This window comes from Microcaecilia unicolor, chromosome 2 (genome assembly GCF_901765095.1).
Source record: "Microcaecilia unicolor chromosome 2, aMicUni1.1, whole genome shotgun sequence".
Taxonomy (NCBI): Eukaryota; Metazoa; Chordata; class Amphibia; order Gymnophiona; family Siphonopidae; genus Microcaecilia; species Microcaecilia unicolor.
The window spans coordinates 237,296,865-237,320,142 of record NC_044032.1 but is presented as its reverse complement, the minus strand read 5'-3'; the positions used below and the strand labels follow the sequence as shown (position 1 = coordinate 237,320,142).

Here is a 23,278-nt window from a genome sequence, read left to right as displayed (position 1 = left end):
AAACAAAATATCACTTATATGGTCAGCACCTAATGATGACCACCTCAGCAATTTTTAATATTTGTCCTCCCCCCCCCCCAAGATGTTTGACATACTCATCACTCATATCCAGGAATAAAAAAAATTAGGACACAAATATTTTAACCTCTTTTAATGTTCTTCTGGTATACATCTAATGTTAAGAATTCAATATGTGAAAAACCTTGAAATTTAACTGTTTCTGATCCAGTAACAGTTCCAGGGACATCAAAAGCACCTAGAAAACTCATGCAGGAAACCTTGTACATTTTTGAAAAAGAAAACATTGATTGCCCCTCTGATTCCTTCTCACATAAACATGAGGTAGTTAAGGTTCCTTATGTTACAAACAACAAATGCCAGCCTGGTGCAAACTTTCAGGATGCAATGAATAACAACAATTCATGCATGTAAGCTGCCAATGCTATGTTTGATGTAATAATAATAATAATAAAGATTTAGCCTGAGCTGTCATCTCTTGCTTTTCACCAAAAAGTGGCAGTCTGAAATTATATCAGAACCAGCAAGGAGAAAATAAAATCGGAGCTTCTTGGTTTCAGATGAAGATGGTTCTGGCTCTGTTGATCTCTCATGGTTGCATACAACACCAAGCCTATCCATACCTAGAATCAGAAACAAAGATTTATTAGAAGACTAAGATTTTAATACCATAAATATTTTAGAATAATAGCAGAGTCAGATCAAGGGTATGTGACACCCTAGTTGAACCTTTAGCTACACCCTACCCCCACTCAGTCCAGCATTCCTTTGCTTCCCTACCTCCTCAGGTATCCAACATATCCCTCTTCCCTTCCCCTGCCATCACCACCACCACCTATTCTCTGGTGGAGTCCAGGTCTGCATTAAAAGGAAAGGCAGTGATTGCGGGCCCTGATGCCACACATGCTCAAGGCCTGCCATGTCCCAGCTCCTCCTACTCAAACTTCGTGTTACAGGGAGCAGGACACACCAGAGCTTGAGTGTGCATAGATGTTCAAAGGCCCACTGCCACATTGACAGCTACTTTCAAATGCTACTGTCCTGCCATGCTAGTGCTGCTCTGCTACTACCCCATTGTTCCAAATTCTTACACCCTAGGTAGGGACAACCCCAAAACAAATAATGCACAGATGCTGATGGTATCAATTAAAACATGGCAGTTTGAAGATATGGAAAACTGATATAGAACCTTTACTGCTAGGATTTGGCAGATAGTTGAAAAGCAACATGAGGTTTGGGGTTTCCTGAAGCAGCCTACACGTTGAGACCCTTCAATGTAGATTTTATTTTGAGAATATTTCCCAAATTGATACCCTTTGAAGATAAGTGCATTTTTTGTATTTTTTTAATGAAATTTTCAGTTGAGCAGTGTGCTATGATTATAAAAAGTTGATTATTAGATTTTGTGAGATATTATATGGCAGTATCACAACTGATATTTATTTATTTATTTTATTTAATGCATTTATACCCCACATTTTCCCACTAGTTGTAGGCTCAATGTGGCTTACATAAGCTGTAGTAGGACTACAGTACAAATCGTATATTTATACAGTACTAACAGTAAAATATTAACAAAGTTGTCATTATAATAAACAGGATAGTAAAGAAAATAATAAGGTTTATGAGCCCACATAATATAATTTGATGATTTGTATTGTATGGGTTATGCTTTCAAGACTGAGAGGTTTTTGTGAATTTGAATGGTACCAATTAACCTTATTTTGAGGTCTTGTACTCTAAATCCCCCATGCTAATCAGCTTAAAGTGCAACAGTCGCTTTGCATGGAAAAGGTCACTTCCTGTCTCATTCCTCCAACACAAATAAAGTCCCCATTCCCTGATCCCCCTTCCACCCTCAAGCCCTCAACATATATAAAGCCCCTGCCCACTGAAAGTTAAGGTCTCTCCCAACTTAATTAAAGTGGGCATTCAGCCCCCTGACCCACCACCACCTGACCCCTGACTCAACATGTAGCCAAAGCCCCCTGCCTTCAGGTGTTCACTAGCAGGAGGGAATGCTTGCATCTGCTGCTGGCATCATTCCCACTGCAGTTCCTTGTGACTCTGGGCAAGTTACTTAACCCTTCATTGCCCCAGGTACAAAATAAGTTCCTGCATATAATATGTAAACTGCTTTGATTGTAACGACAGAAAGATGGTATTTAAAATCCCATCCTCTTTCCCTTAATGGTGCTACAAAGAAGTGCACCATTTTGCATTCTGCAGTGGTACTAATAGGACCTCAAACATTCCCTCATATCAGCAAAAATTTGAGGGGGGGGGGGTGTCTGGATACAGAGCATGTTGTAAGACATGGAAGTGGTATTTGGAAGGCTAGAGTGTTTGTTCTGGGAATCTTACCAAATCATGGATACCCTGATGCCTAAACAAGTTTCAGTTATTATTGGCACTTATTTGAATATGAGCTTTGCCCTTGGCTAATGATAACAGGTGATTAAAGGCAAGAGATGCCAGAAGTCTGTCTCTGCAATCCAAGAATATTTACGCTCAAGGTCGACACTTTTCATTTGTTTTCTCAATTTCTAGATTGCCTTCCCACAAGAAAATGTGCAATGAAGTATGCAATAAAACATACACAATAATGAAAGAAACATAAAACAATATTAAAATTATACAAATTAAGAAATAACCAATTATCATTGGAATTAATAGAATCAGGTCATTAATCATGCTATCCCTACAATAAACGCCATGACAAGTCATACCATTCAATAACAACTCATCAAATTACTCACCTAAGAAACTATAAGCCACCTCTAGCCAAAAAGCCCCAAATCACCTCTAACATCCAGTCTCCACAGGAATAAGATGAATAATCTCAGATATTCCACCCAACACCAGTAGCTCAAACCATCACATTGGTGAACCCCACCATTCCTATCTTAATCAAAATATTACAAACACATAGAACATTTCTGACCTCAATACCTGTATGTAATATGTAAACTGTTTTGGTTGTACCAAAGAAAGGTGGTATATCAAGAATCTGATAATAATAATACAGGCCACTATTATAAACGAGCAGCTAAGGGGAGAAGTTATCAATGTGGGTTACCGTTAAGCTGGGTTATTTTATTGTTAGCCCCAATTATTAGTAATTAAGGGACTCTTTCACCAGAACTTAGCATGCACTAAATGCTAAGAAGTCCATAGGTTTAAAATGGGATTCTTAGCATTTAGTACACACTAATTCCGTTAGTGCATGCTAACGTTTAGTAAAAGGGTCCCTAAGTCTCATTGCATAAAATGGGACCTATGGTAAAAAGCATGAGTTAGTGGTAAAATAGCCCATCTTAACCTTAGTCCACATTGATAACTTCCCTTCTAGGAATGAAGTTATCCTTTCTGCCGATAAACCTATATTAAGGATCCAAAAGGCAGATTAACAAACCCAGGTTTTATTACCAGTTGTGGAATATAATCTTGATGGCACTGAGTAACTGACTATATGCATAGCACATGTCTTGCGAAAAGGGCTGTTGTTGTAGCAGCCATATGCTCCTAGATTAACTGTACTCTTGAAGAAATAGAGAAATTTAGCAGCAGTGAAAATCTGGTACACTCTGAAGGCTAAGTTCAGAGTTAGCAGATTCTCAATAAGTGACAGTAAGAACTATTTAAATGAATTTCATAAACAAGCAGCACTACAGAGAATATTAAGGGGCCATTTAACTAAGCTATAAAGTGGCCTGCGCTAATTTTACACGTGGGTTTCCCATGCTCTGAAGCCACTTTTAATGTGACTGTAAAATGGCTGCAATATGTATTTTTTTAGCATGGGATTGGCACGCGCCCTATTTGGTGGGTTAATTGCTGGATGTAAATTCTGATGCGCAGAAGTATCTGGAGTCATCTATATGTGTATGCTACACACTATTCAAATGTTGTGTTACTGTGTGACCATGAGATTGGATTATTGCAATGTGGTGTATGATGGGTTGCCTCACGTACAACTAAGGCGGTTGCAGTTTTTTCAGAATATAGTCGCACAATTTTTCTGTAGAGCGAGGTGTCAGGTTCATATTACCTCCCTTTTTCGCAAGTTGCACTGGTTTTCTATTCCTGCTAGGGTGCAATTTAAAGTTCTTTTGTTGACTTTTAAAGCTCAGGGTGAAGGCACGCACCTCTGCCTATCTGGCACAAGCTACTGTGCCTTATGTTCCATCTTGGGCCCTCAATGAGCAAGTTTAGTTGTTTCCCCTGTGGCTCAGGTGCACTACGAAAGGACATGTCGGTCCCTGTTTTTCATTTTGGCCCCTTCCAGTTGGAATGGTTTGCCCATTGGGCTATGTTCAGAACTCTCCTTGACACAATTTAAATTTGCTCTAAAGACTTATCTTTTTACAACGTTTGTCAGTGGGGGTAGTATCAGTGGTCGGAGGCAGGGCTGAATATGAATAAGCCTATGGATATGAATATGACTTTGAAAATAAGTGTGCACTTTATAAAGTTTGCCTATGGAGTGATTGCCTGGTATGTATGAGTTTCTTTCCTATATATTAATTGTAGTTCTTTTCTAGTTTTTATATTTTGCAATGTAAATCGCCTAGACTTGACTTGTCCAACATGTGTGCGATGATTCAAGTTTAATAAACATAAACATATGTGATGTTTATCTAGTTTGTCGTCTAGACCTCTAGCCTAAGCACATGCTTACAGACTCCTGACGCAGGCCCTGCTGCTGAAACATTGTGTCGAGTCATTTTGAAGAATTTAAGAACACATTCTGTTCTTTTGACTGTCCTGGATCTCTTGTTTTCTCCTTATCTTTTACCTTTCTGGTTTCCTATTTAATTTATTTATTTTACACCACTCTGATTATACTGAAGGGTAGTATATCAAATCTAAATAAACTAAACTAAGAATTGCTAATTAAAGACACCCTGCCAAAGGAGTCCAGTGCCAGAGGAGAGTTGAGCTCCCACGTTATCCTGTATGTTTTCTCACTGTGGTCCATGGCTAGGCTTCATCCTTGTTAAGGGGCAGGGCTACCTCAGCTTCTTCTTTAGGGGGATAAAGTCCTCCTTACTTTCCCTATTGGTTAAGCTTCTATTTGGGTGTTGGGGAGTGCTCATCCCAACCCTTTTGTACAAAGATTATGGGGTTGATATTCAGACCGTGGGAGGCAGCCCAGCAGCAAACCCAGAAATTCAATGCCGGGCCGTATCCAATGACCGGCATTGAATTTCTGGGGTTTTTTTTTTACTGCAATGAACAAGGTCAGTTAAGCCAATATTCAGCTGATCGCCTGAGTTATAGCGGCCAAAGACAGACCAGGTCTATCTGTCCACTAAACTTAGCCATTCAGCCAATGAAAACTGGCACTAACCAGCTATGTTGTGCAACATAGTCAGTGACTGGGCTAGCCACTAAGCGCTAATATTCAGCCAAGATAGCTGGCTATCTCGTGCTGAATATTAGCGCTTAGTAAGCTTAAGGCTATTTAACTTTTCAGGAGCCGTTCCTGGCCAGTTAATATCACTGAATATCAGGGGGAAGGGGTGATATATATTATATATTATAACACTATGGGCCAATTCTATGCTCTCAACTGTCTGCAGATCAGACAAAGAAGATTTTTATTTTGCACTAGATAAGGTCCTCTTGGTTTGAACTGAATCATGTACAGAGTACCCATTTATACCATGTAATAAATTTCAGCCAGGAGAAATTCTTACCTAAAAAATGGATTCTTTAAGTCAAGTATATTACCCGATCTAAAACCCGTCTGGTCCACCACAGCCACAATTTGAATATCGTAACTCTGTCTGAATTGAAAATAAAAGTACAGAAATTATATTCATGAAGTTTAACTGAGGAGAGTACTATACAAATCTCTTTATGCAATCAAAAATGTTAAACACAGAATGGTGCTGGCTGTGCCTAGTCAGTAAATCTAGCTTGCCAGTCTATAGAACTTGAGAAAAGTATAGTTTCACTTGCCTACCACGAAGCTAGGTCCAGTGACATTCAACAGTAGGATAGTGGTGAGACACCTGAACTTAGTTGTTGAGTCTCTGTTTCTATCAGGGTTTTCTGATCAGTGACAGCTGATACAACCAACCCCCACCCCCAGAAGTCCCTGCACTTTAGAGATGGGCATTTGTTTGAAATTATATGGGAAATGTTGACATATCCTATGTCATTTCACGTTGTTATAAAAAAAAGTTTTATCATTGGCCAATAATAGTATGTACTCTTTCAAGAGAGTGTTCACTATTTTCAGAGGGCACCCATCGCACATGTGAAAACCAATGTGCATGAATGCATAGTGCACACTTTCAGAAAGAGTGTACACTCAATGATTTTGCTCTCATGATGAAAAAATGGCCAAACCAAACCAAATAAAATGAACATTCCCAGAAACGACACAGAAAACGAGCCAATCCTTACTAACCATCCCTACTGCACATTCCTTGTTCCTCTCCCCTCCTTGCAGGGCCACCGAGAGACATAGCCGGACCCAGGGCAGAAACGGACAGCTGCAAGTTTCCCCCCACTCACACCACACTCCCCATTCACATCGCCCTCACAATGCTGCTACTCCTTACCTTTCTCTCTTTGCCTCCAAGGGGGGACCCAGGCCTGGCACCGACAAGCTGCTTCCTGCATGCTTGCTTCCACAGCCTGCCCTCTACTGCTCCTGTCCATGCCAGGAGTCAGGACCTGGATGATTTACATTAATGCAATATCACACTAATGCAATCATCCGGGTCCTGGGCGGCATGAAGGAGAAAGACGACAGATCTGGAAACAGGCAGCAAGAAGAAGCTTGCCGGCACTGGGCTCGAGCCTGGGCCCGGGGAATTTTGCCACCCCCCTCTCAGCGGCCCTGCCTCCTTGCCTCTGTAGAGGGGTACTGCTTCCTGAGAAGGGAGGGGCTGGATTAGGGTTACCATATGGCTCCAGAAAAAGGAGGATGGATTGAGCCAGCCGGGTTTTACTTCCATTGCTGAACCCGGCTGGCTCAATTACTTCCATTGAAAGCAATGGAAGTAACACCTGGCTGGCTTAATCCATCCTCCTTTTTCTGGAGCCATATGGTAACCCTAGGCTGGATACAGTGGGGGGCAGGGGGTTTTCTCTGTGAAGTACAGGCTGATAGAGCTGGAACACGAACCCTGACCAGAAAAAATACTAAAAAGTATGAGCTAAATCCAATTCCCTTTATAGAAGAACACCAAAACCTTATAATTGTCCTTATTATTAACTCATCTGTACTCAGTAGTTTCAATTACAATTAGAACTATTATGTATTTGTTTAGTTTTAACTTTTAACCACATGGAGAGTAATTAGGCAACAGGGTGCTTATGTGGGAAGGCACATAGGTTGTAATGTGTGCAGCTATGTATTTTTATAAAATAATTGTGACATCCAAATCTTACCCATCTGCCTCCTTAGGACAGACCTCTTGCAAGTGGCCAGACTTGTGACCAAATTCTGTTGGGGAGGGAAAAAGGCAAACTTGCACTTACCATACTTGTATGGCAACTGGCAGGGTGGAGGATTGGGTCTGCCAAATTTACAATTATATAATTATGCTTGCCTTCTGCGCCATCTGGGGGACTGGCTGTTAGACCGAATGGACTATACTACCATCACATATGAACAATTGCTCTTTACTCCTTATAATATTCAGTCCTTTCTACAGGTCCCTCTTCATCTCCTTCCTTATTCATTGGGGAGGAGTATACTATTTAGGCCATTAAAAGATACCTGGACTAAATTGACACGATAGTTGGGTAGTACTCCCATGGAAACTGACCAGTTGCCAATACGTGGTAATATACAATTTCCACCAGGATTAGATAATAATATTCTTGTTCATTGGGAAACTCGAGGATATACTGTGGTTGAGGATGTTCTTACTGAAGAAGGAACGATGATGAATTTTGAGACCTTCCATCAACAGGTGGAAGTGAAGTGGGGTGATCAATTTGCTTTTTGTCAGCTCAAGCATTACATTAACTCTCTGGACCCCAATATTTTAGCATTGATGCTGGGGGAAATATTGAAGGGATTTTTTGAGCCAGTAGCTGCATGGTCTTTTTAAAAAAAGTTCAAGCACAGGGTGGAGGTAAGGATTTTATGATAGTAAAAACACGGGGGGAGTCAGATTTGGGAAAGCTGCTGTTAGAGTGGAATGTGGCTGGCACTATTAAAAGAATACCCTGATTGATACAGGGTGTAGATCTGCGGGAATGTGCTTTCCGTGTGCTCCATAAAGCATATTTCACCAAGCAGCATATGTACAGGGCAGGGAGGCTTCCCTTCGTGAACTGTGTTAGATTTCACCAAAGCGACAATAGCTTCTATCATATTTTCTGAGATTGTACACACATATGACATTTTTGGTCTGGAATTGCACTATACATGGGTACCTTGTTACACTAACAGTGGATAAAATACCCAGTGTACCTGAATGTAACTCACCTTGAGCGACTACTGAAAAGGTGTGAGCAAAATCCAAATAAATAAATATTATTTTGTTTGATTTGTCACGGGGGATGGGGATTGTGGGGAAGGACAAAAGAGTACTTCTTCGGAAGTTCCTTGTTGTGGGAAAGAAATGTATATTATGTGCTTAGTTGAATCCCGTGCCCCCTTTTTTTTGTCATGGTGCTCTAAAATCCATCACCTGGCATTATAGGAGGTGAGGGAGGCCAGCACTTCTGTGAAGAGAGAAAAAACATTTTTGTCCATTTGAGACCCATATATCCAGTCTCTCTCACCCACAGTGAGGAGCTTGATCTTGAAGTATCTATAAGCTGTAACCCTTATTTTTGTATATTATTATGCTTTCTGTACTGGTTTTACATTTCCACTTATTGAAATTGTTATGGGGTAGGGTGGGAACTGGATGAGAGGGAGGCGGACGGGGTACCTGGAGGAGATTTATGAAGGTTTGTACAATGTATGGGTGGCTATAAGAAACCAAACCCTCCATAATGTTTGACTGTTCAGTTGATATATTTCTGTTCCACTGTATATTTTTCTTGCGATAAAAAGATTTAAACATAAAATAATTGTGACGTATTCTTGGTCTTATTTTGCATCCTTTTCCTAATAATTCCTAGCATCCTCTTTGCTTTTTTGGCCACTGCTGCACACTAGGCAGAAGATTTTAGCGTATTGTCTACAATGACATCTGGATCTTTTTCTTGAGTGCTGACTCCTAAGGTGGATCCTAGCATCAGGTAACTCTGATTTGGATTCTTCTTCTCAATGTGTATTACTTTGCATTTGTCCACATTTAATTTTCTTCTGCCATTTGGATGCTCGGTCTCCCAGTTTCCTAAGGTCTTCCTAGAATTTTTCACAATCTGCATGTGTTTTGACATCTTTGAACAGTTTTGTGTCATCTGCAAATTTAATCACCTCACTTGTTGTTCCATTTTCCAGATCATTTATAAATATGTTAAATAGCACTGGTCCCAGTACAGATTCCTGTGTCACTCCATTATTCACCCTCCTCCATTAAGAAAAAATGCCATTTAACCCTACCATCTGTTTTCTGTCCAATAACCAATTTCTAATCCATAGAAGGACATTGCCTCCTATCCCATTACTTTTTAATTTTCTTAGGAATCTCTCGTGGGGAAATTTGTCAAAAGCTATCTGAAAATCTAGATACACTCACCTTTAATTAAACATGTGGCTCACTTTGTCTGAATGATTATTTATGTTATCTTATGCTTATTTATGATTTATGATTTTATATTTATGTTGATTTATTTGTCCTATGATATGTTTTGCCCATGAAGCAGCCCATGATGGGCAAAACAGGGCCATGTCAGGCATCATTTTAATTTAACTACTAATAAAGTTCTTGTTTTATCTTCGACCCATGTCTGCTTCAATGGTTTCTTTCCTTGTTACCATATATACGTGTGTGGATAATTTTATATGCAGCATTTTATGTGTATATACTAGCATATATAAGTAGCATCTTTTCTAAAATCACTACTTACATGTGTATGCCAATTTATACATGTAAATCAGCTTTTTACACATATGAATGGAAGCTAACCTTCCTAAAATCACCTCCTTAAAAATTATGGGTTAGGAATTCAGCCAGTGGTGGTCAGCGCCTTTTTAAACACTGACAGCTGCAGGCAAAATTAGCCCCAGATATTCAGTGCCAGGCCATGTCCAAGCACCAGCACTGATTATCTGGGCCTAATTGGTTAGGTGCTGGTCACCAGAGATAATGCAGGCACTGGCTAATATTGAGCGGAGGCCCGCAAAAGACAGTTATGCTAGTCATAGGCGGTCGGTGGCCCAACTGTTTGGGGAGGCTAAAGGGGGCGGGGTTAGGGGTGGGGCCAGGGGTGGAGCTTAAATCCATAATTGTCTGATAACACACAGAAAAAATAAATAAAAATAAAAGTCACAATTAATAGCTTTTATTAAATTTAGATATTAGATATGTATCATATGTCAAAGAATAAAGTGGTTGCTCAAAGCATATTCTAACCACAATCGCTCAACTGCAAAACACTATGCACAACTTTGTGCAAAAACACACTCAGAACCTTATTGTACCATAAATATTACACTGGGCAGAACCTAATACACCAATATACCACCCATACGGAAAATGCAGACCGTCAACAATATGAAACAAGGGATCATATCATCACAATTCTCATGTAGAGCCACAAAACACCCTAATTCATGTTTAATGTGGGATAAAATGCCATAAATAAGTAAATAAATATAAACTTTTCATGTTGAGCACCTGATTCTCAAAGTGGACATATTCCAAACACTATAATGAAAATAAAATGATCTTTTCTACCTTAGTTGTCTGGTGACTTTTTCTGATCATGCTGGTCCAGTATCCGATTCTGTTGCTATCTGTGCTCAGTGCAGGTCAGGAAGTCATCCTCATTAAATATCTCCCTGGCAACCCAGGACACCTCCAGCCAACCCCCCCCCCCCCCCCCCCAGCAGAAAGGTAAGCAAACCATAAACCAATTTCTACAATTGGTTACACAAGGCTAGAGGGCTTTCACTGCAGCTCCTGCTGTGAGGATGGAGGTAAATCAACAATTTAAACCTCTCAGAGCACAGCAGGGGAGGCTTAGCCTGTCCAAGCCTCTTATACCAGGCGCCTATGATGCTAGTCCTAACTGAATATCAGCCAGGACTCGAATTTAAAAAAAATTGCTGTTTCTCTCTTAAAACCCCCTCCCATCCCTCCTCCTTCCCTCTCCTTCCTCTCAGCTGCAACAGGAAGACCCCCTCTGCCCCTTCTGTGAAGATGCTCCCATCCCACCCCCAGTCTCAGTAGGGCTCCCCATGGGCCTACCTTATCTTCCTGGTGGTCCAGTGGGGGCGATGGGGGCAGGAACGAGGCCCACTCACTCCTGCCCTTTGCGGCAGCCTCAGAAAAATGGCTGCTGGCTGATTAAATGGCACTTAACAAGCTATCTAGCAATATTCAGCAGGAGATGGATGTCTATCTTCCGCTGACTATTGCCAATTAGCGCTTAGAAGATAGCCAGTTATATCGTGTGATATAACTGGCTATCCGCTAATATTCAGCACATCACCGGCTAAGTTTGGCAGCCAAATTAGGCTGCTGAAATAGCAGGTGTATCTTTAGCCGGTTTCAACTTAACCAGCCAGCACTGAATATTAACTTGGCTGGTTAAGTTGAAATCGGCCAAAACTTAACCGGATATTCAATGCCGGTCATCGAAAATGGCCCAGCATTGAATATCCAGGCTCAGTGCCAACCGCGAGAGGCAGCCCTGCTACTTCCTGTGGCCTGAATATTGGCCCCTATATGTCTAAATTCCGTTACTGAATATGCTTCTATATGCTTTTAGGGTACCTAAAAGAAGGCGTCCAGTTATAGAATTGCTCTCTAATTGCATAGTATGGAATAGGAAAGCTAAAAAAAAAAATAAGATGGGGGGTAAATGACCTATGAAAGTAAAAACAAAACCAAAGAAAAGTAGGACAGGACCAATGAATTTTACAAAAGGAGCTCAAGCCCCGTAGATGACGAATATCAAATTTATTGTCCAACAAAATTGTCAACTAGCACACAACTTTCTACGACTTCTAGCTAGAACTCCATTTGTGAAGTCCATTGGTCCTGCCCTACTTTTCTTTGCTATAATATGGAACAGGTCAGGGGCTACGCCTTGCAGTTAACACATGGTTATAGAGAGGATCCAAAGTGAGAAAAGATGAATTCTCAACTAGAATTTCAAAATATGAAAAGAGCCAGCTATCTTGGAAGGAAATTGGAAAACTATCCTACATGGAGGAGAACAGTGCAGGTTTTCCTAAAAATAAAAATTCAGATAATGTAAAGTAGGGTTTTCCAAGCCTGTTCTGGGGACTCCTCAGCCAGGCTTTAGGATCTGCACAATAAATAGTAATGAGATAGATCTATATGCATTTTTACCTTCTACATATTCATTGTGGAGATCCTGAAAATCCAACTGGCCATGGTGTTCACAGGACAGGTTTGGGAAGTCCTAACGTACAATGTTACTTTAAAATGCAGAGCCATGGGGCTAAGAAACAGCACAAAACAATCCTTCCCTTTAATGCTTACCGTTTATTTGACACAAGCAAGACTTTCCCTGAGAGAGTTTCCCCTTCTTTGGCAAAGAGAGGCGTCTGAAAAAGGCAGCGTACCTGGTACCAGTGAGTTAGAGGTTCTGTAGGAGCAGTTGATAACCATATTGTTACCCTGATCAAGAGAAAAACATGCATTTATTGAAACATTTATTTGCTTTTACAGAAATTGGTAGAACTTTGCTATCCTACTGAAGTTGTGAATAACTCATTAGAGGGGCAATTCTACAACTGGGCACCTCCATTTAGACGTCCTCGGATGCTCAGTAGGAGCCTATCTATATCATCACCTGGGCACCCAGATTCTATTATGGAATAACCCCCAAATTCTATATATGGTTCCTTAAGTTTTGTATGCTAATTTGGCCGCATGACCAAATTGCACGCGCAACTTAACAATTAATCAGCGCCGATAATTGGTACTTAACAACCAAATAGCAGCACTAATTGGCTTTAATTAGAATTAATGTGCACAACTTTCTAGGCATATTCTACAATGTGGTGCGTATAAATTTTAATTCACACAATTGAAAAGGGGGTGTGGCCATGGGCTGAAATGGGCGGGTTAAAGGTATTTCAAAAAACTATTATAGAATAGCTGACTACCCACTAATTAGGGGGAATAGGGAACAACTAGATCCGAGAACGTGACTGGCCCGAGCCAACTCTGAACCCAGACAGAGACCAAATGCAAGTACAGATGTCAATGCCAGATCCTAAACGGAGAATCTCAGCAAAGTGATAGACGGATGAAAGAGACTCCCTACCTGTGAACCCACTCGATCCATGCTGGTAGGAAAGGAACAGCCCAGCATTGATACATCAATGTCCTGCCGACCCCAGAAAACTGAGGGAAGCAGACCCGCCGTCATACACATGGACACTTGTAGTGTTCAGCACAAGAACACTGCTGAACTACATCAGATATGAGGAAGCCGAATGCTCCAGACTCCCCACCATCACCTCCCAAAGGACATTTTCCCTATGTGCACAGTGCCACAAGGTACAGCACGCATGAGGGACACGGAGGACAAGCGCTATCGGATACGGGCTAACAGCAGAGATCAAAAGCTATCAGAATAGGATAAGTGCCCTCTGATACTGGGAAGCCATTTTTCTCCCGCCATCATAGATTCCCAAAGGTCATCTGCCTGCATGCCTGGTGCTACGAAACAGAGCACACCCGGAGACAATGATTAGGGAATGGAGGACAAGATTCAGCCCTGCAAGAAGCTCCCTTTGTCACTTACCATCGGGGATGGAAAAGAAACAGTGTAAACCCTCAAGGAGCGACACACAGTATCCTCCCCTCCCCCCCCCCCCCCCCCCCCCCCCCCCCCCCAGATCTTTACCGCTACCACTGCAACTGCTGCCTAGCTCCTGAAGTGAAATACTGCCTGGCCCAAACCTCTGGTCTCTTGTTCATATAGCTCAATCAACTTGTTCATATAGCTCAATCAACTGGACTAAAAACAAAACAAAACACCACCAACATGATTGAGAACATGACTGAGAAAGATCTAAGCACTCAACAAAAGAGATAGAGGCATATTTTCAAAGCACTTTGGGAGGCTAAGTTCCATAGGTTTCTATGGAACTTTGGGAGGCTAAGTGCTTTGAAAATAAGCCTCATAGTGTACACCACCTGCACCTCCTGTGCAACCACTCTCAGCCCAACAAGTCCCTTGTTTCTGAGCAAGAAAGAGCCTCTTTCCCCTCCAGATACCTGCCTGAGGAGTATGTGACAGTGGAAAAACCAGAAAGGATCTGAGGGGAAAGCACCTGAAGGGAGAGCAAAACCTCTGCGTTACTACCGTCCTTGAGCAACCCAGCATCGAGGTTCTTGAGTCCAAGCTTTCTCTCCCAAGCACCCCCAGACTCTCAGCAAAGAACAGCAAAGGGCAGAGGGGTCCAAGGAGAAAAGATTCCTGACTACAGAACAGCAACACCAAGAAAGGAGCCAAAGAGAAGATCAGTACGGAGAGGCTTGTACATCCATGCTGTTATCGTCACCCACCAAACAATTCCACAGCATACCCGTCCACCTCCATGGACAAAGAAAGACCTGCTCTTCTCATTGATGCCCAGGCAGAAACATACATCTCACAAGCTTGTCGTTGAACACACCAACCAGGGAAGAACTTGCGACTACCGCCTACAGACTATAAGATGGGCTTTGCCACACCATAGTCATCGGGAAAAGAGCTCCTCACTCTCTCATACCTCGCTTTGACACCACCCTAGGCCCTGAGTCATTCCCAAAATCCAAATGGGTGAAAATCAAACAAAGGGGCAAGTTGCAGGCCTGAAACACTTGCATTATCCTGCAATTCACCATTTGTTTGCTTATAGTGGAGGAAAACAGATCTGGCACATCCGACCCCCTGCGACACCAACACAGTGAGAAGGTCGCAGGACACAATCTGGGGTATTGTCAGTTTTACAAATAACAAAGTAATCTCTGACGTATGCCTTTGTGCAATGACAGAGCCTAGAATCTATTTTCACACACCATAGCCCGTAAAAAGTTTGGAACCCAACTAAGTTAGTCCGACAATGTTTCTACCTAGGTTAATTTCAATTTAAGTTTATTCCAAAGATGGAAGAATTCTGGTGGCAACTACTCATGTTAGTGTTAACTGGCGGTTTAAGAACACCAGAGGACGAATTATCTCCATTTTCAAATGCGATAAATCTTTGTTTAAGTAGTAGGTGAGTGAATATCAATGATGGAGGACAAGCTTTTTCTAACTTGGAACATTCCCCCAGACCAATCGAAGTACTAACTGAGAGAAATGACAGAAATGTCTCGAAACTAAAGAAACCCTCCAAAGTAAAACACAAACAGGAAAGAATCCTGAAGCAGATAAAGATAGACAAAACCACAACCCCGAGCTCCTTACCCATCCTGTGCAATTACTTTTATGCCAGATCACTGGTTAATAAAGCAGTAGTGATTAGAGATTGATTAGAATGAGAGGACTCTGGTCTGGTATTTGTAACTGAGACCTGGTAACAAGCTATAGATGACCCAATCTTGAGGGACCTCTTACCATGGGGCTATAAAATTGTGCACATATTCAGAGAACACAAGAAATGGAGAGGAGCAGCATTAGTTCACCAAGACTTCCTAGAAGTTCTGATTCTAAACACACACCAATCATGCTGCTTAGAATTGCTATCCTGTAAAATTAGTGATACCTCCCTATCAGGGAATCTATATTGCACAGTACGCTACTGCCCACCAGGGAAATGGAAAGAGGCCAAAGATGATCTAACGACTTATTAATGAGCCACGGTCTGAACCCAGGTGGTCATCTAATCATCTGGAATATCAACATTCACTTAGAGGACTCTAATGATGTGTTCAGCACGAGAGTTTAAATCTTTCTTAGACAGCATAGATGCAAGGATCATCTTTTCCAAGAGTACACACCAGAAAGGTCATCAGCTAGACTTCTGCCACAGGAAATGATTATCAGGTTAACCTAGGAGACAGAAGCTGGACTCCCCTAATATGGTCAGACCATTTTCTTTCTAATCTTGTAATTCATTGGCAAGAAACCAAAATTAGGAGAAAAGGGTATAACAACTTTTATTTATGGGAATCTCAAAACAGAATTGATCAAGAAACCTGGCTTAAAACAGAAGATAAACTAAGCAAACTAGATTACCGTGTTAGCATGGATCGATAGAATGACATCTCTGAGTTGATCTTAAAAGAAACAGCTCCAAAGAAAAGAAAAGTCAAACAACAAAAGAAAAACGTCTGGTTCAATGAAACATTATCGAACACTAAGAAAAACTGCAGAAAGATTAGAGAATTTGGAGAAAAGCCCTAAGCATATCAGACAGAGAAGCTTGGAGAAAAGCAATAAATGCTTATAAATTTTAAATCAAGACAGCTAAACAACTACTTTTCAGAGAAGATAGGGAGGGGCAAACCAGACGTGAAGACACTGCATAAGATATTAGATCAGCTTGTGAAACCTGAAGAGTTATTAAGTGGTACATACTCTATCCCCTCTGCATCAAACTTGGCACACTATTTTGAAAAGAAGATTACAGATACAAGCTTATAAATAAAAGGAAAAATGGTGAATCAACAAGATTATGCAGGGCAGAGGGGTCCAAAGAGAAAAGATTCCTGACTACAGAACAGCAACACCAAGAAGGGAACCTAAGAGAAGGTCAGTACGGAGAGGCTTGCACATCCATGCTGTTATCGTCACTCATCAAACAATTCCATGGCATACCCATCCACCTCCATGGACAAAGAAAGACCCGCTCTTATGCACCCATATAGAAGCTCCACCTATGTACATAAGTATTGCCATACTGGGAAAGACCAAAAGTCCATCGAGCCCAGCATCCTGTTTCCAACAGTGGCCAATCCAGGTCACAAATACCCGGCAAGATCCCAAAAATGTACAAAACATTTTATACTGCTTATCCCAGAAATAGTGGATTTTCCCCAAGTCCATTTAATAATGGTCTATGGACTTTTCTTTTAGGAAGCCGTCCAAACCTTTTTTAAACTCCGCTAAGCTAACCGCCTTTACCACATTCTCTGGCAATGAATTCCAGTGTTTAATTACACGTTGAGTGAAGAAACATTTTCTCCGATTCGTTTTAAATTTACTACGTTGTAGCTTCATCGCATGCTCCCTAGTCCTAGTATTTTTGGAAAGCGTGAACGGACACTTCACATCTACACATTCCACTCCACTCATTATTTTATAGACCTCTATCATATCTCCCCCTCAGCCTTTATTTGCTACCCATATGCGGCCCATTGTAGAATTGCACTTAGGTGCCCTGCTGGCACTTTTGCAGGTTAGTGTAAATGCTAGTATTCTATACATTTATGAAGCAGGGGTCACGTAAATGCAGGTGCCTAGGGTATGGAATTGCCCTTTAAGGGGGCAAAAAAGAGTTTTATAAATTGTTCCCTTAAAGGGCAATTCCATACCCTAGGCACCTGCATTTACGTGACCCCTGCTTCATAAATGTATAGAATACTAGCACTTACGCTAACCTGCAAAAGTGCCAAAATGTTTGTTTTTTATGTGGCCTGAGTGTAGGTGTGCTCAAGAAAGGAGCGTGTGGGACAGTATCTTAAAAGAATCATATGCACCATTTTTGAACTCGGGTGGCAAGTGGGGTGGGAGCAGAGGACAGCTCCAGCCATGGTCTACTAGACTACCAAGGAAACCTATGAGTGAGCCCCGGTTGGGTTAGGGGTGAGAGAAGGGTTGCAGAATAGTGGTGGAGGGCTTTTGTTCAGAGAGTTCCTATAGGGAGGTTCTCATCTTGGAGAGAGAGGTTCCTGATGGAGGGATGATGCTGGGAATGGTCTTATTAATTATTTTTTTCTGTGGGGGGGGGGGGGGTCAGGTCTTTGGGGAGCACCATGTAGCACTTTCTTTTATTCATGTCATTGGGGCAATGCTGGGATTTGTGCTACATTTCTTGGGAAGAAGCAATAGTGCACTCGAGCTATCTGCCGATACATATAACACAGGCCAGTGCTGTTAGATGAGCCGAAGCTGCATGCTGAGTGCCAATTCTATTGAAAACAAAACCCACTGCTCAAGTCTTCACAGCGTCTGTGCTCCTAGATGCCACTGTAGAATACTACTGGAAAACCAAATTGGCTCATCCTCATGAGGCGTGACCATTTATGCCAGGTCAATGGCAAACATACACAAGTACCTAAGTGCGCCATCCAATGTGCATAACATAACATTCTATGTTGGTTGGAGACACACCCATGCCCTCATGCTCCGCCCATGTGTACGCCCCCTTGCAATTACACACCAAGGGCACTTACATACTACCTTATAGAATAGTGCCTAGTGCACTTGTGCACATAACTGCCAATTGGGAAGTCACTTGTGCACACAAGACCCGTGTAACTGCACTTGCTCAGTTATAGAATTGCCCTGAAGGTGTGGTAAGTACAAAAACTTACCACACTTTAGTAAACATACCCCTATGCGTCTTTATAAAATTGCTCTACAAAAACAGCCATGTTGCAGCTATAATGTAAATAGCGATACATACATATACAAGGAATATTTTTGCTACTTATTGATGTAAATGACATCAATTGCACATATAAGTGGTGGCTTGTGTAAATCCATATCTCTGCAGGTAGCTGATTAAGCAGTTGTGCACCAAAACTCACACCTTTTGGAAGGGCAGGGGTTACACCAAAGAGGTAAGCCCCATTCCCCCTTCAAACTCTCATCCAAACCCCAGGTACAAACGAGAAGCTATTTGTGGATTATGCATGACTCAAAGCAGTCGTAAATGCCAAAAGGGAAATTTTCTGAAGTATATGATTATTGCTATACTAAACTACTGAATACAGAGACAGTTGGAAGAACTGCCCAAACCACACCCTGAACATGACTCTTAAATCTCTGTATGCTGCCGCATATACATGTAAGTAGCATCTTTTCTAAAATAATTATTTATACATTGCCCAATTTATATATATAAATCCACTTAAGCCTTCTAAAATCCAGACTTTTGACATTTACAAACATATGTATGTTGAGAGACACTCTGAATATCTCTTAAGAGGCACACAGATTAACATTTTTCCCATCAGTTTTTCCTGAACCCTTTTCATGATAGCTATGAGGCGAGATGCGAGATCTTACTTGAAATTACCATTGTTCTCCTTGACTAGTGTCCCATATTTTTTTGTTTTTTAGTTTCCTTTGTTGTTTATGGGCTCTTTTGGTTTTTGTTTTAGTCAGGTTCTATAACTTTTATTTTTAGTTTTGGGATGCAATGTTGATAGTGCGCACTATTGATGATGTGAAAAAAAAAACATTTTGGGTTTTTTTCCAATCATTTTAGGTTAAAATGACATGAAACTACAAAAGTATATCCCTAGTGTTCCATACATCAATCTTCAACATTATTGCCAAAGCAGCAATGTAGTCTGGTCTGTTAAATTAAATCAATCTCACTACAGATAGATTAAATAGATCAGTCACGTACATATTAAAGAGATCATTTCTTTCTAAAGATAATGGGGCCAATATTCAACTTGTGGTACTGTGTTGTTTTTTTTTTAATGTCAGGTGCCACAGTTAAAATTAAACCGATAGCGGATAGTTCACACTGATATCTGGATACTGACCAGCACTGAATATCCAGAATCACGGCTGACACTTCAGATGAGCCAATAGGGTGTTGGAGATGGGGATCAAGGAGTCAGGGTGGTGCAACAGGGAGTATCAGGGGAGGGGCACCAATTGGGTCAGGACTCCTCCAATCCTCACAAATGCACCTGGTGGCCTGAAGTTCCTGGATCCACCGCTTGACAATCCACCCAAGTAGATCCTTGAACCCCACCCCGCCCTCTTCCTCCTGCAATAAAATACACTGAGGGGGATCAAGTGGACTACCAATACCTCTCAGAACCCCTTCAATGCCCTCAGAAAGGTCTCTGCATACTTCTAACATTGGGGGGGGGGGGGGACAGAAGCAATGCCCACTCACTCCTGTCTCTGTGCGTCCATCTTGGAAAATGCAGCACCTGACCCCATGTGGTGCATCTCAGGACACACTGCCTAGGGTCAGTCTGCCTTCTCACTGGCAAACTAGATGGGACTTTTTGGCCCTTATCTGTCATCATGTATGGTGCTAAGGGCTAGATTTACTAAGGAGTGCTACTGCATTAATGCACTTTAATGGGCATTTACAGCATATCCTGTTAATGCAATGGGACCTGTTTACTAATAATGTGCACTAATATGATGGTGTAGTTCAGTAAATCTAGCTGCAAATGTTACTGTGGAGGTCATTTTAGGAGCACCTGCTTCTTTAAATAGCAGCATTTACCCATGTTTATAGGCTCATTTGCAAATGGCGAGTTCAGAAAGCCACTATTTACAAGTGTAGATGGGTCACTGAGTAGGGCAGGTGCAACCAATAGACAAGGCTAGGTGGTCACCTAGGGCAGCAGCTTTGAAGGGAGGTGGCAAACAGCAGCTGCCACAATAGTCCTGACAGCCACACAAACTCAAAAGAACCATTAGCCGGTACTTTCATACACAGGGAGAGTGGGCATTGCAATCTGCTCTCATTAAGTATATACAAAATAGAGTTTTATATTTAAATGTATCATGTTTAATTATGTATTTTTACAGATCTATTCTGGGAGGGGTGGATTGTTGAGTTTGTCAAAGTCTTCGTAGGGGATGGGTATGTGTGCCTAGTGACCTTGAAGCTAATTGAGTAGGGCGCAAAGCTGAAGATTCACCCAGGGCCCTGGTGTTGAGATTTCCAGGGGGCATGTTTTGGGCAGGTTGAAAATTTATATATGTATTTCTCTTCTTATAATGGGAATACACATATATTGAAACACATTTTCCTGATGGGTTTTGTGCCAGCTCATTTTTTTCAGTGTCTAAATGTGGTCTACATTTACTGAATTTAGCCCTGTATGTATAAGTGCTGGCACTTATATGTGGAGGTTGTAAAATCACCACTTCCAAGTATAAGCTATTTATAAGTAGAAGCTACTGCATGATGCTGCTCTTGTAAAATGGCAGCTCCTGCTTTATGTGCTGGTAAATATTTGTGGCATCCTTCAACATATTTTACAAAAGGCTCTGTGTTCAAGTGAGCCTTTTGTAAAATAGAGGGAACTGTGACCATCCCATTCTGGGTGTTTTAATTCCTCCTTCGACAACATATACAAAATTGGGTTTCATGAAAGACCTGCTTATATAATATTCTCTCTTTCATGGTTAATATAGCTTAGCCAGTGTTCCATACACAAGCAGTAACACACTGCAGTTACTAAAAGTTATGGCTGTCATTAGGAATAATGATGTTTGGTTTTCATTATGCCACATTAATTCACAGTGATCCTGTCACAAATTAATTAAAATTAATGCATGTCACTATTGTAATGGGTCTCTTGGCTCAGAGGGTAAATACAAGCTCATTTCCAAATTAGTTGCTTGCTGTTTCTTAGCATAACGATGCACCTGATTTAGAGTTCAGAAAGCAGAATGGTGGCTGCCACAAAAAGAACTGTTCATGTTATTAAAAAATTGTTCATTCCTTATCATCTGGATAGACCAGTCCAGACCACTAGTTTATGTCCCCCGACCAGTAGGTGGAGCTAAAGAAAAGACAAGCTAGTTCCGGTGAGATCACCAACATAATAGCAGGTGTAAGCCTTGGGATATTTTTTTCTAAAATATTATCTTATGATGACAAACTGAGAAAGAAGTTACATACACTGAGCCCACAAATGCCACATCAAACCAAAATGCCAGGCCATGGATGAGTCCAGACTGTACTAGCTGGAATACAAAGGGGATTTCCATTCTGCAGGAACAAAACCAAAATGTTATAATGACAATTACAATAATAACAATTTACTATTAAAATCTGAAAATAAAACATTTGAAATGTTAGGTGACATTACTTCTGAGCAAAGACAGTAAAAAATAATTTTAAAATACTCTATCCTGGAGCTAGAAATGTCAGTGAGCTTGTATTTTTTGAAGGTATTCCCACAGGCACAATCACTGAAAATCTGTGACTTGCGAATCACCTGTGGGCTTTCTGAGGCCATTAGTGTGATTCTTTTGTGACACTAAGAGCCTAATTTACTAAAGTGTATTAATGAGTTATGTGTTTAATTAGTAAATAGACTCCGTGAACAATAATGGGGCTTGTGTTAAATAACATGTTAAATTGCATTAATGCACATTAACATGTTTACACTGGACCATCAAGTTCTACATTTTTAAATAAAACAGATCAAAAGAGAATACGTTAAAAAAGATAACGGGGTCGATATTCAGTGGGAGTTAACTGCATATGAGTGGCTGTTGCCTGGATAACTCCCACTGAGTGGATTTCCTCATGATATTTAGTGTCGGTTAACTGGACAGTGCCACTGAATATCATATTTTGACCGCTGCGGCAGCGTCCGGTTAGTGCCGGGGTAGTCTGGGGCAGAAGTGGAGCTAGAAGTTATCCTGGCATCACTGATATTCAGTGCCAGAGTACAGGAAACAGTCCAAAAGAAGGAAGGGAGGTCCAAGCCTCACGGATGTGCAGCAGCAAATCAACAGAAGTGAGGCAACAAAGAAACAAGGATTCCATAAGGGTATATAAAAAAAAAATCTTTAATACGGAGTCAAGAGTGCCTTTTATGTCCATCGATGCAAGTTATTCAATCCATATACATAACAAGCATACAGTATCCAGCACGAACAAGTGCTTGTGTGAGAGAACTAGCAGCGTTTTGTGGGTCAGATAAGACCAACAGTGTTTCACATTGAATACCTTGCATCTCTGGACATAAAAGGCACTCTTGACTCCTGATGTAGGCACATATGCCGAAACATGGCCTTGTCGAGTCTGTGATTGAGTCTGTGATTGGACTTGTCGTCCGTATTAAACACTTTTTTTAACATACCCTTTCGAATCCTCTTTTCTTTGTTGCCTCACTTCTGTTGGTTTGCTGCTAATAATCGGTGCCAGAGCCCAGATAACTCTCTGAGAAGTAGGGCTGCATACTTAGCAATCCTAACTTGCTCAGGGGTCCTTTTACTAAGATGCATTAGGGCCTACATGCGTCAATTTTGA

At 41.2% G+C, this 23,278-nt stretch overlaps 1 protein-coding gene across 2 annotated transcripts in view; it reads right to left on the bottom strand.

Annotated features, from left to right (window-relative positions):
- Positions 1–151: 151 nt before the first annotated feature.
- Positions 152–23,278, bottom strand: part of LOC115463376 (histone-arginine methyltransferase CARM1-like) — a 220,459-nt gene continuing 197,332 nt past the window's right edge. Inside the window, exons 10-13 of one of the 2 annotated variants that reach the window (XM_030193817.1) lie at positions 21,917–22,006; positions 12,621–12,758; positions 5,721–5,810; positions 152–641 (exon numbers count right to left, since the gene is read on the bottom strand). In XM_030193817.1, coding sequence (XP_030049677.1) covers positions 632–641; positions 5,721–5,810; positions 12,621–12,758; positions 21,917–22,006 — 328 coding nt within the window. In that variant the 3' untranslated portion in view covers positions 152–631. Of the gene's footprint in view, positions 642–5,716; positions 5,811–12,620; positions 12,759–21,916; positions 22,007–23,278 lie in introns of those variants that run through there. The other variant, XM_030193818.1, reaches the window with a different exon arrangement.